The 22,984-nt window shown below is 38.6% G+C and overlaps 1 protein-coding gene across 2 annotated transcripts in view; it reads left to right on the top strand.

Moving 5' to 3' along the window:
- The window catches only part of ARHGAP15 (Rho GTPase activating protein 15), a 645,466-nt gene extending 622,746 nt beyond the window's left edge, over positions 1 to 22,720 (top strand). For both annotated transcript variants that reach the window (XM_032145612.2, XM_058434361.1), the window contains one exon: positions 22,302 to 22,720. In XM_032145612.2, the coding sequence (XP_032001503.1) occupies positions 22,302 to 22,485 (184 nt within the window). In that variant the 3' untranslated portion in view covers positions 22,486 to 22,720. The remainder of the gene's footprint in view (positions 1 to 22,301) is intronic.
- The last annotated feature ends 264 nt before the right edge of the window (positions 22,721 to 22,984 follow it).

Genomic DNA, 22,984 nt, shown 5'->3' with positions numbered 1-22,984 from the left:
TTCAAGTTACAGGAAGGAAAAGGTGTTTAAAATTGTTCATAGGATTTGCAGCACAAGGAAATTAGAAATCCTTCTGCCCAACTATCTGATATTCAAAATGAGGAAACTGAGGCTGAGCAAGGCTAAGTGAGTGCCCAAAGTACTACAGGTAGTAAGAAGCGAAGCCAGGAGAGAAAATCAGACTTTCTGTTTCCTTGTTCAAGTTGATCTTTCATTCCAGTAATTAAAACTGGTGTGCAGTAATGAGGCAAAAGCAGCTTCGTCGAATCAGCTTTTTTCTCCAACTTCCTATGGTATTGTGGGTCAGTTGGCCTCACGAATTTCCACACAATTCTATATGTCAGTGAAGTAGATTATTTAGACATTCTCTTCTGTATATATTATTTGGATTATGTAGAAATTACCCGTAAGAAACCAAGACTTTTCAACACGAACCTCATGACTTCCACATTCTATTTTTGATACCTTAACCTAAAGTAATTTCACACTTTCATAAAACCTTTGAAAATGGAGCATCCACAGATGATATTTTACACTTACCAAATTCCTTTTTCAAAAAAAAAACCCCCTAAATGTTACATTATATTGTTGTATTTGCAAATTATATCCTCCAGTCATCCTCTGTAATTTTTCTTTTTCAAAGAAAGTAAAACACAGAAGATAGGAAGAACATAGGGAGAAATGACACAGAAAAAGCCTCAACATCTAACAAACATGAATGTCTGTTGACAGCATTGTTCTGACTGCAGACAGAAAAATATTGGGGAATACCTCACTTCTGTTCAGACAGTCCCTTTTGGGTGAGAAAAAGCTTAATCTGTCAGCCAAACATAAAACAAAAGCTATTTGTAATAAGAAGTTACAGAATGCCCAAACTTTCTACCACAAATGAAATAGGAGTAAAGCTGAAGGTAACGTATCACCTAAATGCAAAGAGTTTTCAATCTAATCGAGAGAGTAAAACATATGTGCATGAAATAACTTAGAGATAAAAATAAAACATGTCAACAATGTAATACAATCTGAATGTTTAAATGCCAAGAAAGCAAATAAGCAAGTGATCAGAATATGATTCTAAAAGGCTTCCTAGTAGAGACATGCTTAAATATGGTTTGGGGTAGCATGACTGGCATAGATGTGGCAATCAAAATCGTAGTAATATAAGTGCAAAACAATTGAAATGTGTGTGGCCATAAGGATACATGAGCAGGTAAATTGACCTCTAAGCCCTGAATGGATGCTATCTGCTTTACCATTTTTTAACTTTTTTTTTGTTAATAGATTTTATTTTTCAAAGCAGATTTAGGTTTAAAAAACTGATCAGAATCACTCACTGGGGACTGTCAGGGGGTGGGGAGAAAGGGGAAGGAGAGTATTAGGACAAAGACCTAATGCATGTGGGGCTTAAAACCTAGATGATGGGTTGATAGGTGCAGCAAACCACCATGGCACATGTATACCTATGGAACAAACCTGCATGCTCAGCACGTATATTCATGTATCCCAGAACTTAAAAAAAAAAACAAAAAACAAAAAAAAACAATCAGAGGCTTCCCATATACTTCCTCTCCACCCACCGCATACACACAATTTCTCCTATCGTTAAAATCTTGTGTTGGTCTGGTATATTTGTTGTAACTTAGGAGCCAATATTGAGACATTAATTAAAGTCCATCGTTTACATTAGGCTTCACTCTTTACACTGTACCTTCTATGGATTTTGACCAACGTATAATGACATGTAACCACCATTATAGTGTCAGAGAATAGTTTTACTACCCTAAAAATCTCCTGTATTCCACCTTTTCATTCCTCCCTCCTTCCCCAAAACCTCTGCAACCACTGTTCTTTTTCTGTCTCCAAAGTTTTGCCTTTTCCAGGATGTCAGGTGCTTGGAATCACATAGTATGCAGTGTTTTTAGATTGGCCTCTTTCACCTGGCGATACGCATTTAAGATTCTTCTTGTTCTTTTATGGTTTGATAGCTCATTTCTTTTTATTGCTAAACTATATTCCATTGTATGGATATACCACAGCTGTTTATCCATTCATTTATCAGAGGACATCTGGAATCTCCTTTAACTTAAAAACAAAAATTTTTAAACTTAAGTTTTAAGTTTTTAACCAACATATTTCTCAGGTAGAAAATATGCTTCTCAGAACACATATACTTTTTACCTTGAGACTTCCTTGTCTGAGGCAATATGTTGTGATTTTTTGCAACATAATACTAAACTATCATTTCTGTTCTTAAACTTGAATCAAAGGTCACTTCACCTTCTTGCTTCTGTTCTTAGGCGACGTGAGAGCAATTAATTTTAGAATATAGAACAAAAAGATGAGAATTACAAAATTAAGTTGTGAATTTTCAAATGAATGTGGTTACTATCAAACATCTACTAGAGGTCATGTCTTTCTTTGCTCTGCAACTACAACACTATGTTGTCTTCACAGTGAATCAGAATATAATTCCAAATTTGAAATTATGCCTTTTTCTCTCTTCTTTGGTTACACTGTTAATTATGCCCAAAAAGCAATTCTATGACCTTTTCAAAAGTGACATCCTAAGCTGTTGTTGATTCTCTAAGTGGAAACAAATGTCACCTTGCCCACCTGTGTCTTTGTTTTTGACGTCAAATAACATTGATAACTAAATCACTCTAATATGGTGGGGTGGTGGCGGGGGAAGCTGCCCTTCCATTTGAAGGGAATTTGCAATGAAATCCATTTACTTGGCCCCATGATTATGTATACATACTGGTTTTAAGACAGCACACAGGAGGCTTTGCCAAGAAAATTTTAAAGTTCAAGCAGAAAAAATAATCACAATATCTTTCAGTCATTTGCTGCGTGTATTTGTTTCCTTAAAATGCACAGCTAAATGCTCTCTACACACAGATATCGCTTGGTAGGTGGAGTATATCTTATTACTGGGTTATTTTCCAGTACATTTGGCATAGTTAAGGTAAAGTGTATTAACTTTCTCTCAAAATAAAGATGAAAACAGAGTTGTAGCGGCCGTGAATGCTTCAGCCATCGTCGGGAAGTTAGAAACTGACAGGAGGCCCAAATAATCAACTCAGCCTGCTGCATATACCATAGTGGTCCCCTGGGATATCTGGTCTAATCCAACGATGTATCTGACTGGCATGAATGTAGAATTACTTTCAATAAAGATTTTATTTCAAGCTTGGATGATTTCCCCCAAAACATCTTGTCACTAAGGCAAAGTATATCATCGAATATCTGATTTTTTTTTTCCCCTACAAGTCAGCTTTTGAGAGGGGGAAAAAAATACACATTACAACTCAAGTACTCAACTCAGGTCAATTCACTGTAAAAAATCACATTGTAACATATCTACACTGATTCAAGATTTGCTGTGTTAAAGAAATCAGGGCGCTGTCAAAGTGAGCGTACCCTAAAGTCTGGAAATGTAAAAAATAAGTACCACACTTGCTCCACTCCAGTCTGCATTCTCCCTGCAGTGGCCTCCAATCGAAGGGCAGGCAGGACAGACGAGTCCACCAGCTAACACCGGGCTCCGAGAATATTTGTCTTTTTGCAAGTAAGGAACATTTAAAGGTCACATCTTCCAATGAGTATGAAATTGTTTCCAGGCTATATGAGAAATATGAATGTCCTGGTCATGATCACACGAAAACGATCTTCATTTCTCTGTGCATCCTTCTCTCTCTCTATTCCATTCTCTTCCTTCATGATGCCACATTAAGTCAGCATGTTCAAGATAGGGGAACAGTAGGTAACAGTTCATTACTCTATTTTGAATTCCTTTAAACGTTTCATTTAGTACTTGCGTACATTATTTCAGCCTTGGTGTCACATTGTTTAATTTATGCTTGGTTCATATAATCTTAAAAATAGCTTGTGTTACCTACAGAGTTTCACCCCTTACTAAAAGCACACAAATCATATGATTTAGCGCTAATGGGATAGGAGTTAATTATTTTAACATTTAATAATCGTAACACATTATATTTGTATGTTTTAAATTCAAAATCCCTTTTATCTCTATTATTATATTTTATGATTAACATACAATGTTACAATAAGTATGTACACGAAAATGCACTCAGCATGGATAATAGTAGATAAAACTCTAGAGAGGCATGGAAAGGGCTAGAGTTGAGTCCCTGTTCTTTGACTTTATTAGCACTGTGTAACCTTTGGACAGATCATTAACCAAGAAGTCCCTAACCCTGGCTGCACACCAGGCTCATCTGTGAAGCTTTTTAGAAACTCTGAGTCCCGGGTCTCACCCCTGAACTACCAAATCAGAATCTCTGTGCAATTCCTTTCCTTTATTAAAAGCCTGAGCCAGAGTGGAAAACCAGTGAGTTCTAATCTCCCTTTCCTTGTTTATAAAACAACAATTGACAGAAATGTAATCACATACAATAAAAATTAATGTTTCTGGCTGGGCGTGGTGGCTCACACCTATAATCCCAGCACTTTGGGAGGCCGAGGTGGGAAGATCACCTGAGGTCAGGAGTTCGAGACCAGCCTGGCCAACATGGTGAAACCCCATCTCTACTAAAAATCCAAAGAATTAGTGGGGCATGATGGCATATGCCTATAATCCCAGCCACTCAGGGGGCTGAGGCAGGAGAACTGCTTGAACCAGGGAGGCAGAGGTTGCAGTGAGCTGGGACAGCGCCATTGCACTCCAGCATAGGCCGCAAGAACGTAAATCAGTCTCAAGAAAAAAAAAAAAAAATGTTTCTCTAGTTTGCAAAGGGTTTTCACATACATTTTTGAATTTAATCTTCAAAACAACCTATGAAATCAGTTTTGCCATTAACTTCACTTTCTAAATGAAGAATCTGAGGCTCAGAGAACTGCTAGGGCCCATCTAAGATCACACAGTCAGTACCTATAGAACTAGCACTTAAGATTTTGAGCTTCCAGATCAAGAGCAATGTTTCTTTCCCTCTCCAGGTAGAAGAGAATCACATGCAGAGCTTTTAAAATGTACCCACCCAGGCCTAACTGCAAGCCATTTGCAACAGATTCTATGTGAATGGGTCCCAGAGGTTAATATGGTTTTGAATGTTCCACAGATGATATTAATATGCAGTCTGGATAGAGAATTTCTGCCCTAGAATGATCAGAACAAGTTCGGAAAATATCAAGTACTGCACAGATAGCGCATGATGATTTTATCTCAGTTTTGCTGATAATTAAGCATGAATTCAAACGGGGAGGGAAATGATGCGTGAACACAAGGCTCTTCAGATCTAGGCTCCACATTAGATTTCAGGTCTTCCCTTTCATGAACCAGCTCTATTTCTATTGGAACTTCTCTGACTCCCCAGAGCTCATGGCTGCTGTCACAGGTTAGATTTAACATAGCACCAGTTACCTATTAACACCAACAGAAGTAAAGATGGAGCAGCATGGGGTAGAAAGAGAAATCAAACTATGACATTGGGGCCCGACAAAGCCTGGCTACCCACAGAAGCTCTGGGGCATCCAGGGCCCATCACAGTTGTCTCCGGGAGGATGAAGATGGCTTGGCCTTGATGCACTCACTGCGATCAGTCATTGGCCATGGGCTGTCTCCAAGAGTCCCCTGGGGTGAGGTGGCTCTCTTCAGCTGAGGCAAACCCTGCAGGGGCTGACAGCTGAAGCTGCCTGCAGACTTGACACTTGGAAACTGGGCAACAACTCTTTCCTCAAAGAGAGATCTGGGTAGCACATCGAGTGTCCAGCACAGTCCACCCTTTGTGGTGCTCGGAGTGTGTTCTTCATGTTCATTTGGGAAGCAGCTCCCCCAGGACTCTCAGGGAGAGAGGAGATCTTTGAAGCGGAAGCTTCAGAAGAATGAACTACAAGCTCTGCAGCTACAGCTGGACCTGAGCCCAGCTCATTGTCTCCATCCTCCACTCTCTATTGGAGACTTCCCTCATCCTCAACAATGGCCTCTGCTGGTCATGGTGGCTGCCCTAATGTAACGTCCCAGACCCTCATCCATGAGAGATCCAAGCTCCTGTGTACCATGTCTTCTCAGACAAGAATGTCTGCCCTGTTAATGACCCATCACAACTGGGCAACAGAGAACTTGGAAGCCCTATGTGGATCATCTGGGTGCCACCCTGTCCCCCTGGTGTAACAGCAACCTTGCCTCCTCCCTTTGATCACAGTTAATTATACCTGCCTAGATGGTGACTCTTTGCCTTGACTGCTGGTGCCCGGACCCACGTGGCCAGAAAGCAACAGTAGCTTAGAAGACAGTGATTTGATATATCATTCAAATACAATGATATACAGAGAATAGCATCCTTCCTGCCTATTTTGTTCCAGAGGATGCTATGTCCTAGCGACCATCTCATAATTCTGTGAGTCGGGCCCCCTTGGCTGCCCCTCAGCCCTGCCACTTGTTATTAAAATTGCATCTACCTGGCTTCTAGTAATTAAGCCCCACCAGCTGGCCTCTATTACCAGTGTCTCAGCATCCCCATTACAATCAGTGAGCCTAGTTCTGTAATGGACTCTCCTATAGTCAACCCTCATTTACAGAGTAAAGGCCCCTATAATCACGTACAACTTTTCTGTAGAATATCAATGATGCTTAGCAACAGCTCTTCAATTTCATTGACCTTGGAGTTACTATCCACAACCTCACACCATTATTTCTAAATGCCTCATACTTTAACACCAGCTAGTCTCCTCCACAGATCTAATGTCCTAATTCACCACCAGGGTGAGTTTTCACAATTGGGCTGCCACCTTGTGCCAGGACCCACCTGCATTCCACCTGCCACCACCAATGGACTCCTCATTGCCAGTCCAGGTTGCGAGTGACCCAGCTCCAAATCTCCATCTTATTGCTGGTTTTCTGGGACCACTCATAGAACTAATAATCATGGGTTCAGTTCTCCAGAAGGAGCCCCTGAAACAGAGTTTGGCATCCAGGGCATTGTTAAAGGTTAGCCCCTGTGGAAGGAAGGAGGTGGCAACAGGATTGGGCAGAGGAATAAGCTGAACTGAGGTGCAGACCCAAGAAAGCTTCAGCCAGACCCACAGGAAGCTCTGGGGCACATAGAGCCTGTGAAAGTTGTCCCACAGTGGGCAGAAATAGTCCAGCCTTTATACCGACTGACTGAGTAGGGGCCAGAGCAGTGGCTCACACCTGTAATCCCAGCACTTCAGGAGGCTGAGGCAGGAAGATCACCTGAGGCCAGGAGTTTGAGACCAGCCTGGGAAACATAGTGAGACCCCATCTCTACAAAACAAAAAATTTTTTTAAATTAGTCGGGCATGGTGGCGTACACCTGTAGTCACAGCTACTCAGCAGGTCGAGGCGGGAAGATTGCTTGACCCCAGGAGTTAGAGGTTACAATGAGCTATGATTGTGCCACTGCACTCTAGCCTGGGTGACAGAGCAAGCTCTTGTCTCTTAAATACATACATACATAAAATATATGTTGACAGATCAGTCAGTGTCATTGAGCAAGGAAGCTTATTGCAATTGAGGCAAACCCTGAAGAAGAAGACAGCTGGCAGCCATCAGCTACCCCTTAAACTATGCAGGGAGTCCTTCCTTGAAGGAAGATCTAAGTGGCCCATCTCTGCAACCAAAGCAGCCACCATAATTATCAAATTGACAAATGTACGAATGGCCCCTTAACAGACTAAGAGCCCTCTGTTACAAAGCTTAATATAATGCTTGATACTGGTCCCTAAAAGATGAGGCATTTCATGTAGAAATTCTTAGAACAGGTGATCACAGTTCTACGTACCGGACGATAGAATCATGAGTTAGCCTAGCATCCGTATTTACAGGGACATATGCAGAAACTGGCACAATTCATTCCTTCACCGTAGTACAGATGATAAATTTATATGTGTAAATGCAAAATAAATTATTTTCTATCTTTGAGCAAAGTATCATATACATTTTGAAAGGGTTTATATTTCTGCAGATGCATCGAGCATTTTACCGAAAATAAAATTATATGGTCAAATTTTAGATGGCCAAAAAAAATGGCATCATTATCTTTAGCTTCAATCCAACCATAGTATAAAACAGATAAAAATGACTCTCTATTCTAAATTCCTCTCACCAGTTTTGTTCAAATTAGGTACATGTTGGAAATTCATTGTCAGATAGTATATGGGAAGGAAAGACACACTGAACAATTACAGGCCCGTAAGTTCTCAAATAGTTGCGCTTTTTATTTTTGCCTTCATCTCCTTGTCCTCTCATACATTACACCAGCTAGTCTCCTCCACAGATCTAATGTCCAAATTCACCATCAGGGTGAAATTTAGGTGTGCAAGAAATGTAATTATTGTGCCAACATTAAAATTAATTTATCTTCCAAGGCCCTATTCTTCTAAATGACTTGAATTTGGTCAGTTAAGACTGTCTTCCAGATTTTTTCTGATGATGTTATTAGTTCTGGAGGGCTATGTAGAGCCGAAGCATTTGGTGGAGGGGCAGAAAGGATATCCATTAATACAGCATTTCAACAAATACTTGTTGAGTACTTAATACCATGAGCCAAATGCTAATCTTAGTCTACGGATACAGCACTAAGCAAAAACAGATCAAGTCCTTGTGCTTAAGGCATTTATATTCTGCTGGAGAAAGATAATAAAGCAGATTAGCAGCACAGAAAGTGTCTAGCTTTTCCCACCTCTGCAGGCTGGTCTTCATTCCCTTTTCATTTGCAGTCATCATCCCCAACTTCCAATCCCAGGCCTGGATCTCAGTCACTCTTCACAGAGTACTCTGTGAGCTATCTTTGGCCACCCTGCCTAGATATACAAGGCAGCAATTTCTACTTAACTGCTCCTAATATACTAGGTGTAGGCAGCTCTGGAATCCTGCCATACTACTAGGTCTTCCCCAAAGAGAAGAATACAGATCTGTCTGATTCTCAGGATCCTCAAGCCTTCTAACAGCCTGCACTCCCAGGGAACGGGATTAGGAAGGACCAGGGCCTGGGCCACTTACATGGGATCTCATCAAAGTCTCACCTTTCCTTGACCCTCCCTCCTCCCCAAGTCCGGAAAATATTTCTCTAGTCTGGCAGCAAAGTAGCCTGGCTCTTTATCTACCTTCCAATCTACTGATCAGGCCATCCGTATTTTGGCTGCAGCTCTGACGCCTTTGGCACTTAGGCTTTTGAAACTCAAAAACACAGTCCTTTGCAACTCAAATGCCTTGCCTTGCAAAAATTAAAAGCACTTCTGCTTTTCTGCGTCACCCCTGAACTGAGGGCACAGTGTTGCTGACTGAACCTTGGGGAAAGACCCAATGTACAAGGAAGGGTAGAGAAGAAGCCTCAGTCATTATCTACTATCTCATCTTATCCCCAGATGACACTTTGACTTTCCCAGAATGCTCATTCTTTCATCATTAATCCGGCAGCCCAAACCACACTTCAAAGATTGTTCAACCTTCCAGCCAATACAGGAATCTCAAACATCCTGCCTGAATACTTCTCTTGATGGGGAACTCAGAGCCTTTTTTTGGTATAAAATATTTAATATCTTTAATAGGTGCTCCCAATGCTTTGCCAGTGTATATGGGGGGGGCAGGGGGAGGGAATCTATACAAATATCAATAGTGGTAATATCTAAGTAGTAGAATTATGAGGGATTCTTATTTTATCTTTATCTGCATTTTCTAAATTTTCTATAATATATGTAAATGCATTACTGTTTTGAAGCAGTCTTTTCTATTTTTACAACACTAATTCTTCATACAAAGGTAAAATCCATCTCTGGGCCAATTCCAGTAACTGGATTACAAGAGGAAAGTTTATTCTTTCTTTCATGTCATGGCTTTTTGCTTTGAGTCATCATGACTTCCCTAAATATTCTTTCCCCCCTGCTAACCAAACACCTTCAGTTCCTGTGCTCTTCCATTTAGAAGCCACTCTCTGGGCACATTCACCTTGGTGCTCACTAGTTTTACTGCGTCCCTCTTAAAGTCACTGCAAGAAAGGGTCTAAAACTGGCCAGGTGTGGTAGCTCACACCTGTAATCCCAGCACTTTGGGGGGCCGGGCGGATTACCTGAGGTAGGGAGTTTGAGATCAGCCTGACCAACATGGTGAAACCCTGTCTAAAAATACAAAAATTAGCTGGGTGTTGTAGCGGGTGCCTGTAATCCCAGCTACTCGGGAGGCCGAGGCAGGAGAATTACTTGAACCCGGGAGGCGGAGGTTGCAGTGAGCCGAGATCTTGCCACTGCACTCCAGCCTGGGTAACAGAGTGAGGCTCCGTCTCAAAAAAAAAAGAAAAAAAAAAAACCCTATTTTTCCTCAGAAAGTAAAACTAAGCACATACAAATTGAATGACGATACCCAAATTGCAACTGATTCTCCTTTGACTATTTTTCAATCTTTTAAACAAGGAGACAATTTTCAAGAAAACTGCTAAAGATTGTATGTAGGTGCCCTTAATGAAAAGTAAAGCGGCTCTTCTCTTCACCTATATAAAAAGGAAAAACAAAAGAGAAGTTGAGGAATACTCTGCATACTGAAAATATTCCTTTTACGTTTATGTAACATCACAAGGCAAATATTTAAGTACTATATACTCCACTAATAACTTATAATTAGGTGCATTATTCTGCTTGGCTTAATTAATGCTGATCCATGCACAACACTCAAAGTTCTGTCTAAAATATCACTAGCACATACTAGTTTTTAAATAGCTATATTGGACAAATTCAGGTAGAAAATAATGACAGTCTTATAATTTTTTTATTTCTAAAAGTACTCCCAACATAATATATTTGCTAGCCTTTCTCTCCTGAATGCAGAGCGATGCCTTCCCAGGAAGTTGATATTATCAGTGGTTATTGGTATATCAGCAGAGCTCAGGGAATAAAAATTAAGAATTCTTTTACTGCTGAGACAGTTAAATGCAAATGGCTAAAACCATTTTAAAAGCATGAGGAAAAACACCTAAAAAAACCAATAACTGAAATACTCAATCATTTTGCTAATAGTGCATTTCCATTTACAATGAGATGTGAATGCTTTCAGAAGTTTTTAAATCTGTGTGAATATGGGAAAAAAAGGTAATACATGTTAATTTGGCTTTTCTTCCATCTGAACACCCTTCTTATCTGTGCAGATATATCCTTGGATGTGAATTAGGTGATTAAAAAATCAAAATATGTCACCCAAGACTTCTTGTTGACTCTGACTCACTTTTTTCCCAAGTCTTCCTCAGGTCTCAGGCCTCTCCATTAAGAAGTCTCTTGATGTCAAACTCAAAATTCTTAGATCTTAGCTACTTGCAGAAAATACGTTTATATCACAGAGTAATAAAGATCTGCATCTTAATCTAGGTTCTGCCACTTACTGCCTGTGTGGCTTGGATCAAATTTTCAGTCTTTCTCAGGGTCATTTTGTTCATCTGAAAAAGTTCACCTGAAAATTTTCTCTTACTTCTGAACAAAAGAAAAAAAAAGGGGAAGAGAAATATCCCAATACACAGTAAAGTTACAGTGATTTAAACAGCAGAGTACTGAATCAAAATACACACAAGAGGCCGGGCATAGTGGCTCATGCCTGTAATCCCGGCACTGTGGGAGGCTGAGACGGGCGGATCACTTTAGGTCAGGAGTTTGAGACCAGCCTGGCCAATATGGGGAAACCCCATCTCTACTAAAAATACAAAAAATTAGCCAGGCATGGTAACGCGTGACTGTATTCCCAGCTACTTGGGAGGCTGAGGCATGAGAATCGCTTCAACTTGGGAGGTGGAGGTTTCAGTGAGCCGAGACAATGCCACTGCATTCCAGCCTGGGTGACAGAGTGAGACTCTGTCTCAAAAAGAAAAAAAAAAAAAAAATATATATATATATATATATATATACACATATATATATACATACATACGTAGAGATAATCAGCACAGTACCGTATACCAGGGTGTGTGGCTGACTGCAGGCAATCTGCACAAAAGGGACATGGATGAAACTGGAAAACATCATTCTCAGTAAACTATCGCAAGGACAAAAAACCAAACACCGCATGATACATATGTAACAAACCTGCACATTGTGCACATGTACCCTAAAACCTAAAGTATTAAAAAAAAAAAAAAGCAGTATCACAAATCAATGGAAAGTGGGGGTTTATTCAACAAATGTCATAGGGAAAATTAGCTGGTTTCCAGAAAAAAAGTAAATTTAGAGTACCATCAAATTTCCCACAACAAAAATATTTACAATGAATTAGATGATATGCTTTTAAAAACTAAAATCATTTTTAAAAACAAGACTTTGATAATAGTTATCTGATCTCTTTAAGTGGATGGATTTTATAATAATAAAAACAAAGATAAAATCCAAAAGAAATAGTACTACATATGACTACATAAGAACTTAAGTAAATAAAATTAAGAAACACAAGAATTGGGAGAATGTATGTGCCACAAAAGTAATGAAAAGTTACTCTTAAGACATAAACTTAGAAATCTACATATGCAAGGATTTTATTGTAGCATTGTTTGTAATAGCAAAGAATTAGAAGAAGCAACCTAAAAACCTACCAGCAGAGAAATGGTTAGATAAATTAAGGTATTTCCATACTATGAAATGTAACAACTTTTTTTTAAAGAATGAGGTATTTTTATATGTACTGACTTGGAAACATGCCCGTGATATATAGTTAAGGGGGGGAAAGCAAATTATAGCACATTATGTATTTTTTATTTCATCTTTTTTAAAAAGGAAAAAAATTATATATTTATATATAATTGTGTGTATATCTATATATATATAAAAAGATAGGTAGATGGATAGATGAGTAGAAAAACATCCAGAAGGAACACCCATCTGTTAATTATAGTTATGAAGGAATTTGACTAGGAAACGGGAGGTTTTTACTTTTTACTTTTCAATACTTCTGATTAGTACTTTTTTTTTTTTCCAAAAGACCATGTATTAGTTTTGCTGTACAAAATAAAATGGGTTAAACAAACAAACATAAAAGTATACACTAAATAGGAAAGAGGGCAGGAGATATTCACAGGAGAGAAAACACACATGGCTGCTTGTTTGCTTTATTAACTTCTTCCCCAATTCCTAAATTCAAAGAATCCTAAGTTCAAAGAATGACAGACTATTTTTCATGTATGGAAGTTATTTTTAAAAAGAATAATACCAAATTATAATACTGCTAACTGGACTAATACGCCCTCCAACATGTTATGTTTTAAGGAAAAAAGAGCCATAACTTGATAATCTGGTGCTGGTTCTCAAGATGTGGTTCCCAACCAGACCAGCAGTACTGTTACCACTTGGGAACTTGACAGGAATGCCGTTTATCAAGCCTCTCCCCAGACTTGCTGAATCAGAAATCTGGAGGTGGAGCCCAGCAACCTGCCTTTTAATACCTTCCAAATTATCTTCGTGAAGGGTGAAGTTTGAGAACCACTGATTGCGTTGTTACATTTCTATTATTTTACACTAAGGCAGGGGTCTTCATCTGCAGCATTATTGCCATTTGGGGCTAGATAATTCTTTGTCATCAGAGCTGCCTGTGCATTACAAAACGTTTAGCAGCATCCTTTGCCTCTACCCATTAGGCACCAGTAGCAATTTCCCACCCCACCTGCTCATGACAATCAAAACTGTCTCCAGATATTGCCAAATCTCTCATAGGTGGAAGGATGGGGCTTGGGACAGGGCACAATATTGCTCCTGAATGGGAACCACTGCCTAAATAAATACTCCAAAATGTGGAGGAAGAGTACATGGGAAGGTTTTATTTGTTTATCTCACTTACACTACGAAAGCATAGGGCACAATTCATTCTCTTCCATATAAGGTAATGATGAAGTGATATACATTACATATATAAGTCATAGGAATTATTCCTGTTAGAAGTGAAAAATGCCAGATACAGAATTATATAAAGTGCATTTTCTCAAAGTTGTATGTAGATACATTATATAAACATTTCTATCATCTCTAAATGCTAACAGTATCATTCTCCTGCTCGAACCCCAAGAAATGATTTCCATCACCCTTAGAAATAAGTCCCAGATTTTTACCATGACCCCCAAGTCCCTCCACAGCATTTCCTACCTCTTTCCCTTTGCTCCCTGGCCTCCAGCCAGACTATGCTCTGCATTCCTCACCACCAGGGTATTGTACCTACCATTCCCTGCCCAGAACACTCGTTCCCCCGACATGTGCACCTCAACAGGACTCCGCTCAAATCTCCCTTCCTTAGAGAGGGCTTCCCTGAGCACCCCGTCTAATACACGTAGCACTTCTTACCACTCTCTGCTCATTAGTATTACCTGGGGGCTATTCAAAAATGAAGGCAGCCTGGCCTTGCCCAATATTAAATAAAAGAGAATCTCTGGGAATGGATTCCAGGCCATCAGGGTTTTTTTAAAGTTCCCTAGGGTTGGTGGAAGAACGATTACTTCTCTTTTTCTTAGCTTTTCTTGAAGTACTTCAGGGCCTGAAGTCACCTTATATATTGCTTAGTGTATGGCTTGTTGTCTGTTTTCCCCACTAGATTGTAAGCTTCATCTGAGCAGGGATTTTGTCTGTTTTACTCATTGCACTATCCCTAATATCCAGAATAGTGTCAAACACATAGTGAGTATGCAATAGATTTTTATGAACTAATAAATGGTTACATCGAGTTACCAGTGCTTATTATAATCTTCTAAACTTTTCAAATTTTCTCTAATAGAATGCATTTATCATCAAAAAAAGAAATTAAAGCTGATTTTAAAATCTGTCTTTAAAATGTGTGATATATTTGAAGCACAGTGATTAGCACATAGAAGGTATTAATAGTAACAAACAGTAACTACTGTAAATGTTTCTTTTTGGTATTATCTACCATGTCAGGGTTTTGGTTCTGATATTCCATTTTATCTGTGGTTGTTATCACCTTACAGAACACATATTCCAATTAGAAATAAATTATTAATTGAAGCCTGTGGGCCATTCATTTTTTTACTTTTTAGTTCTCACATCTTATTAAATATTCTAAATATTGCTTTAGAGATACTTTAGAATATCATTATAATGCCCAATCAATAAAAATATGAAACAAGTGAATAATTGAAAATGTTTCAATCTTCTGCATTGAAATTCATGCAGAGAGGTTCAATAAATGCAAATAATCTGGCCATGTTAGCTATCAATATTCAACTGCCATATAACTCTGCTTTGCTATAATGTACTTGAGAATTACATACATCTAACTTTAAAGCTAATTTTTTGCTTTTATTCAAAACCAAAAAATCAGAATATAGCAATAATTCCTATTTAGGATGATAGTTATTTTGGAAAATAAGAATGACATGATGTTTAGATATAAAATTGAAGACTTTTCCATTTGTTTAAGCCAGTGGATACATAAACTGGCATATAAAAAATGGCTGAGTTATCTTTGAGTGACCACCTTGAAACACACTAATGTTAAACGCAAAAACACTTGTGAATGCTCTCCTGCTTTTCCAATACTTGAGAATGTTTCTGGCATACAACTATAACTTTAAAGAAGAAGGTGGAATTTCTGCTAAGTCCTCAATCTTATAAAAAGGCCAGTGTAGATAGCAGTACAGTTTGTGCAAATTGAGGGTAGGCAAGCATATGGTTAGCATGGATCCCCCCCAAAATAGTTATAGCACATAGGAAACATAAGTTGAGCATATTGAAAATTTATTCTATTTTTAACAGCCTCTGCCTCTCTTTAGTTAAGTGGTCAAAGTCACAATTAACATTTCACATGCAGTGGCTGAGCTATATTTTGCAAGCCAGGTGTGACCTGATGGCAGGAATACATTTACCACCACACTCTCCTTATTCCGTAAAACTATCCTGAAGTTATGTGTGTTGGAAAATCATGGCATTCCACAGATAGAGAGGGGAACATTTCTAATACACCTTCGTAACTTGAGAGTTGTCCTCCAGGCAATTATGTGGCTTTCAACACACGTTGCAAGTCACTATAGTAACAGCAAAGCACAAACTTAAAAGAAAGTTCACATCCATCAATCTGTTTGGAGCTGAACTATTATTAAAGGCTTTGGTCTTCTTAATTCAGCATTAATTTTTAGTTGTATATTAAAGTTTTCTTTCAGTTCGAGTCATTTAGCTGTGATTTTAAGCGACTAAGAAATTTCTTTGAATTAGCAATTCAGCTCATTTTAGGAAAAACTTACCCAGCATAAGGCTTTTTTGAGAGGATTTCTTTTCCGGGGGTCCAACATCTGTAGCACTGGATTATAAATTGTTCCTAAAATAAGCTTAAATTGATGGATCATTGTTCTTCCCATTTGGACCTGACAAAAGGTAGCACTCACATTTCCTTTTTTTAATGCTGTAAACTGTGTATCACTTTTCAGCTCTTGCTAGAAAAATGAATTCTTACTCATTCTAAGATTTTATAAACTCGAATTTTACTTAGTGGTATAAGAAACGCTTTTACTAGGAATACATACAAAGTGCTATTTCGTGAACAAATTCATAAAATCGTATTTTTGTCAGGCTATTTAAAACTAAGCAGTATAAATAAATAGCCTTTTTCAAGAATTGCAGTTTGGGGCCTTTTTTTCTGTTAGTTAAGCATTCAGAGGCACCAAACTTTGAGCTCTTCATGTGGCTTAGAATCAGGTATCTTTGCTATGATTTCTTGGGAGTGAATTAATGATGAGTCAACATACATCAAGAGGAATTCCCAAATATTGACATAAGGTTTAAATATTTGTGGGCCTTCTTGCCCACTATCGTGTTCATGTCTCAGCCACGTCTTTTCCTTACCTTTCTCATTCAGATTAGTTCTTTTGCCTTTTGGCCTTTGTTTTGTCATAAAAGGGGAGTTTCTTTGATTTCTTTGCTAAAAACAGGTTAAATGGTAGCTCAAAATTTACAACAGTCATGGAGTTTAAGGGCCTAATGAAACCTAAGCCTTACCAGAGGGGTGGAACTAGCCAGAATGACCAGAATCTGACTTCTTTCTGAGTTAACTGCTACAGAGCTGGGAAGCCAGGGTGGCATAGGAGGATAAAATTCCTGACATTTTCAGACATAGCAAAACACACGAGTGCAGCATTTCTTCATATACACTCTTCAGTGTTACACAAAAAAGAGAATCTATGTACAAGATTCAAGTAATTTAGGGAGGACACAAGTTAAAGATGGGCAAGGATTTTTTTTTTTTCTACAGAACTTTTCAGAGCCTTTGTTATGCTTTTGTGCATTGTGAATATCCAAGAAGAAAAAGTGGCCCTCAATTTTCTCCAAAACTTTTATTTTGGAATGCCATTTCTGTGAAGCATATCAGAGAAATGGTGTTTTACAGAACTCACTTTATTGAAAGATGATTCCAAAACCATGGTAAAAATGTATATGGTTTCTGGATCAGATCCACCCCTCCAACGATACAACTCAACAAAGCTCAAGCTACTTGAAGTACACCTGACTGTTTTTGAGAGTTTTCCATCTAAGATACTAAATTGAATTATATTATCCCATGCAAGCCTTTTATTTCTTCCAGCAGCTTATATTTCTTTTCTACCTATGTTTTACTAGTTGAAACTTCAGAAATAATCCCTAGCTGGTCCCCACAGTAGGAGTGATATTATGGTTTCTATTGACATGAGGTTAAAAAAAAAGAGAGAGATAATAATTGGATGCAAAAACAGAGATATATAATAATATAATTTTGCAGGATAGTATTCTAACTATATATTTGAAATGGTGGTTGATTCCCTCTGTGATCCTAAATCAACCACTTAACTATTTAGGAGTCCAGCATGGTAGGGAATACGTAAGCTTCCATTTGAATCATGACATTTATAACAGCATCAATACATTTTCCCAGACATCCCCAGTTTGGGGGCCTTCTTTGCTGGAAATGTCTATCCCCACATAATTTAAACTTTAATATGAGAATGTATTAGTCAGTCAGCATGAATTACATAGTTCAGTATTTAGTGACTTCTACCCCAAATTGATCTTTACCTTCACCTTTTCTAACCTAAAGACAGTGATTTCTTAACACATGAACTACTGTTTGGTTGATATTTGGAAAATAAATTGCATATATATATATATGTATGTGTATGTATATAAATATATATACGTGTATATGTATATATTTATATACATATAGATTTCATGTATATATTTATATAGATTACATATATATACATACATACATATTTTGAAATAGTGGATAAGCAAAATAGCCTATGTTCTATATAATACTATATCTAACTTTCTTTCTTAATGACTCTTAATTTTTTTTAGTTACTACAAGTAACTTGATTTTCCTAACTCAGGAAAAAAATTTCAAGCTGCTGAAAAAATTTAACCTGCAATAATGCAAATATAACAGGAATACAAAACTCTGTGTTATTTTTTAAATTTACTTAAACGAGATTATTTAAAACATGCATAAGTTAAAGTTTTATTAAAAGCAAATGGAAAACGTGCAGGGAAATGGACATAAAGGATAGAGGTTTGAGGCAGAATGAATATTTTATATTTACACATGCATCAAAGCACAAAATGAACATTTTTCCACAGGAAATTTAGGTAATATGCATACACAGAAATTCATTACGGGAGTCCCCCACGATGGCCCAGTGGCTTAGAGAAGCCTTCTCCCAAGGGACACTCAGACATGCAGGCACATGGCTTTCCCCAAGGAGGTACTCAGACACGCAGCTCTAGCCTCCAACTCTTCCTTCTATAACTATATCTTCAATCCTCTACTTTTACATAATCTCTTTCCCATTTCAAACTTCCTTGGTTCACTCCCCCACATTTGGCCCTGCTCTGGTTTCTAAGACCGGGTCTTTTGCTGAGCAGGGAAAATACAAAGAATGCTGCATAAATAGTAAATAGTCTAGCCCCATTTCAGTTTTCTTGCTCTCCCTTCAAGGCCTGAGTCCCCCTTGAGAGCTGAGTTACACCTCCACCCACCCAAGCTCCTCCAAAGCTATAGACTCCTTCCAGTTTCCAATCCCATAACCTCAGACTGTCCCTCCACTAATGAGCTCTTGCATCTCCCTTGATTTTTAGCCTCACCTGTGTGGGTCTCAGTTTTGGCTCCCAGATACCTTAATCTCACTGTCTCTGCACCAACTAAAATTATAGCCAAAATTAAATAGGTAACTGTATCTTCAATCCTGTCAATTTTTACATCATCCTTTTGCCCTTTCAGATTTCCTGGAGTCCAAGTCCTAATGTTCTTCTACTACCCTGTTGGCCATGATGCCCCATTCACCTTTGTACCTTCAATACAGTCTTGCTTTTGCTTCTACCTTCTCCATGGCCCATGACCTCTGAGCCCCGTTCTCTGCTAGATAAATCTTATCAATTTAGACACTTGCTACCAATGGGTAAAGTTATTAAAACAACTTTTACTCAATTATTTATGTTATCTATCTCCATATTTGCCTCTAAAATGTGTGTGTGTGTGTGTGTGTGTGTGTATGTGTGTGTGTGGTGAAATTAATGGAGGAGTTCGCATCATAAAAAGGTATTAATTTAAAATCAAAAGGGAAAAACCTGCATTGCCTGTATTGTGAATCTTACTAATGGCTTTTATAATATGCATATCTGGGAGAGGCTCAGGAAAGATCTTAAACTGAGGTAGATGGGCATGTTAAAGAGAAGCAAAGGTCCATTCCACTTGCCCTCTACAGATAGAAGGATGCTTAATTCACTCGATAGGATTTTGGCAAATGAAATAGCAAAGTGGCATAGCTTCTTATATTCCAAAAGAAACTTTAAATTTGAAGTCTCAGATAACTCACACTCTAAAAATATGAGAATCCCTTCCAGAAATGTAGCCATGCCAACAGTGCTCACAGGTACAAATGCTGTCTGTTTAAAGCAGAAGAAAAGGGAAAGTGGGAAGCAGAATATCCTGAATATTCAGTCTAATTTGAGTCATTTTGTCCACAAAAAATCTACTATCACTAGGCTGTCCATTACAATTCTAAGAGTGAAAAACGAAAATTCAGACCTTCTTATGATGGATCATATAGTCACGTGGAGGTGGCAAAGTGAAAAGCCGGCCCATTTACTAGGGCCAGGAGTCACTACAGACACTGACAGTGATGCTTCCACAGGTACTGGACCCAGACTGCCTAGGCTTAAACGTCAGCTTGTGTGACACTGGCTGTCACACCATTCTATGCGCCTCAGTCTTCTCATTTGTTGAACAAGCTTAATAGAAGCTACTTCATGGGATTGTTCTGATGAAATGAGACAATAAAATTGCTTAGAACAATAGTTGATTATTATTAATATTGGTTAGGTCAAATATGCTTTGCTGGCCACAGTATGTGCCATGAGCTTGCTTGGTGGTGGGCAAGTACCAGGCAGTACACATGTGGCTTTGGCCCTGCTCAATCTCTTTCAAGAAATGGACAGCATGGCCTAGTCACAAAAGTGGTTCTTCAGAGATTCAGGTTTGTGAAGGGAAAAAAAAAAATGCAGCAGTCCCCCTTATCTGTGGTTTCACTTTCCATGGTTTCTGTTATCCAAAGTCAACCACAGTCTGAAAGTATGAAAAGGAAAATTCCAGAAATATGCAATTAATAAGTGGTACAGCATTCTGAGTAGCATGATGAGTTCTCCCACCGAGGATGTAACTCCTCCCTTTGTCCAGAGTCTCCAAACTGTCTGCACTGGTGCCATTATTCAGACAGTAGCCCTCCCAGTTATCAGATCAATGTTGTGGCATCACAGTGCTTGTGTTTGAGGATTCCTTATTTTACTTCGCAATGGCCCCCAACGTACAAGAGTAGGTGATGCTGGCAATTCACATATGCCAAAGATAAGCCGTTATGTGCATCCTTTTAGCGGAAAGGTGGAAGGTCTCAACTTAATAAAGAAAGAATAAAAATTGTATGCCAAGGTTGCTATGATTTATGGTAAGAATGAATCTTCCAGCTGTGAAATTGTCAAGCAGGAAAAATAAATTTGTGCTAGTTTTGCTGTTGCACCTCAGACTGCAAAAGTTATGGCCACAGTGCATGATGAGTGCTGAGTTAAGACGGAAAAGGCATTACATCTGTGGATGTAAAAGAAACATGTTCCAATAGATGGCAATCCGGTTCGGTACTATCCAAGGCCTCAGGCATCCACTGGCGGCGGGATGGGGTTCCTGGAGAATATCCCTCGAAGACAAGCAGGGACTACTACAATACCAGTCTTTCTGTCACCTGTGATTCAGAGATATGTAGGCCCACTTAGGCCAAAGAGAGGCCTCTAAAGTCCAACCAGCTCGACAACGTTCCACACTGAACTCTGAAGCCAGAGACCCCACTGTCTTGTAAAAAAGTGTTCCTTTGCTTCACTTTATTTTCTACACTCTTATTTCCCTTGGGTTGGGATATCTAGTAGAATGAAGAGTTTGATATTTCTTAGCACTCTGTCTTTCCATATGCTTTCCTTATTTCCTTATCACTAAAACCCCACTCTTCTGAATTTTAATATAAAATCAAGTAGGCTTCAGCTGTCAGAATAGCATTACTTTTTTAATTATCAGTTTCTAGGATGGGGCTTTCTTTTCTTTTTAGGAGTCCTGTGTTGGAACAGGCAAGTCATTACCATTAATAAAACCAAATCCTAGAGTTTCATTGGTATTCCAGCTCTCCATAGGGTTCTCCCACAAGCAAATACATATTTGATTCCAATGGGGCTCTTTTCCTGTGCAAATGCCACAGGATTCTGCATTTTATTGTGGCATTAAGCTAAATTGGCTGTCCAAATGGAGACACTTAGAATTTTACCATATACCAAACTGTCTCAGAGCCTATCTCCTCTACAAAACATATTCCAATTAGCATTTGCCAGGAATACTTTACTCAACGGTAATCACGAAAAACTTAATTTTTTTCAGCCTACTAATTGTGCAGACATTGTTCTGGTTATTTCATTTCGGTCTCATATTTTTTTTTTGCATGCCTCTCACCTGTTTCCTCAATTGTCTCTAAGCATTTTAAAGGCTGAATCTTGTTAATTTCACAGTCATTTTTGCTGTTTAATATATTTACTCATTCATTTCACAAATATTTGTTGAGTACCCACAATGCTCAAGGTATTATGGGGGTAAAAAGTTGGACAAGGCAATGTATCCTTTCCCCAAAACTCATAGGTTCTACTTCCATACAGTAAAGTATGTAGGGTAGAAGATTAAATAATGTTATAACGCAGTTACTTTTCCTGAATGAGAAACCTTTTTTAATCACTCCAAAGTAGCCACAACTTCACTTCAAACTCCAGTGAAATTATTTTTTTTCTCTCTCTCCCCACAGGATAGTGGCCAAAGCCTCCAAGAACCTCATGTCCACGCAAAGCTTGGGGATTGTATTTGGACCCACCCTTCTGCGAGCTGAAAATGAAACAGGAAACATGGCAATCCACATGGTCTACCAGAACCAGATAGCTGAGCTCATGCTGAGTGAGTACAGTAAGATCTTCGGCTCAGAGGAAGACTGACAGACAAGACGAGCTACTGAATACGTTCACATCTGTCTCGATGCCTAATATTTTTACGTTTCTGTAAACATATTTCTGAAATATTTTTTGCCTTTCAAGCGACAGATGCCTCATTCTGTGAAAACTTAATGATGATTTTGCGTTTAAGTTCCAAACATTTGAATAAAATAATTGACAATATTTGCCTATATGTGTTCTACATTAACCCCTTTGGTGCTATGCCTTCTAGCACTTCTAGGAGCACATCATGCATGCCTCATGCTGTTAAATAATATGCAAAGAATAGCACATATTCAAAAAATGGCCTTAATGCTGCTCCAGGGAATTGGGTGTGTGGTTGTGTATGTGGAGATGTGAGTGAGTGTGGGTGGGAGTAGGGGGTGCGTGTGCACACATGTGCTTTCCCAAGATTCAGGCTGCCTTAAGCATGACTCCATACTGTTACTTGGACACAGTTAGAACACAAAGAGGTAGGAAGGCAGAAGCTATTAATTTGTAA

The sequence above is a fragment of the Hylobates moloch genome, unplaced genomic scaffold, assembly GCF_009828535.3.
Source record: "Hylobates moloch isolate HMO894 unplaced genomic scaffold, HMol_V3 SCAFFOLD_24, whole genome shotgun sequence".
Lineage (NCBI taxonomy): Eukaryota > Metazoa > Chordata > Mammalia > Primates > Hylobatidae > Hylobates > Hylobates moloch.
The sequence above is the reverse complement of the archived record's forward strand: the minus strand, read 5'-3'. Positions and strand labels throughout refer to the sequence as shown.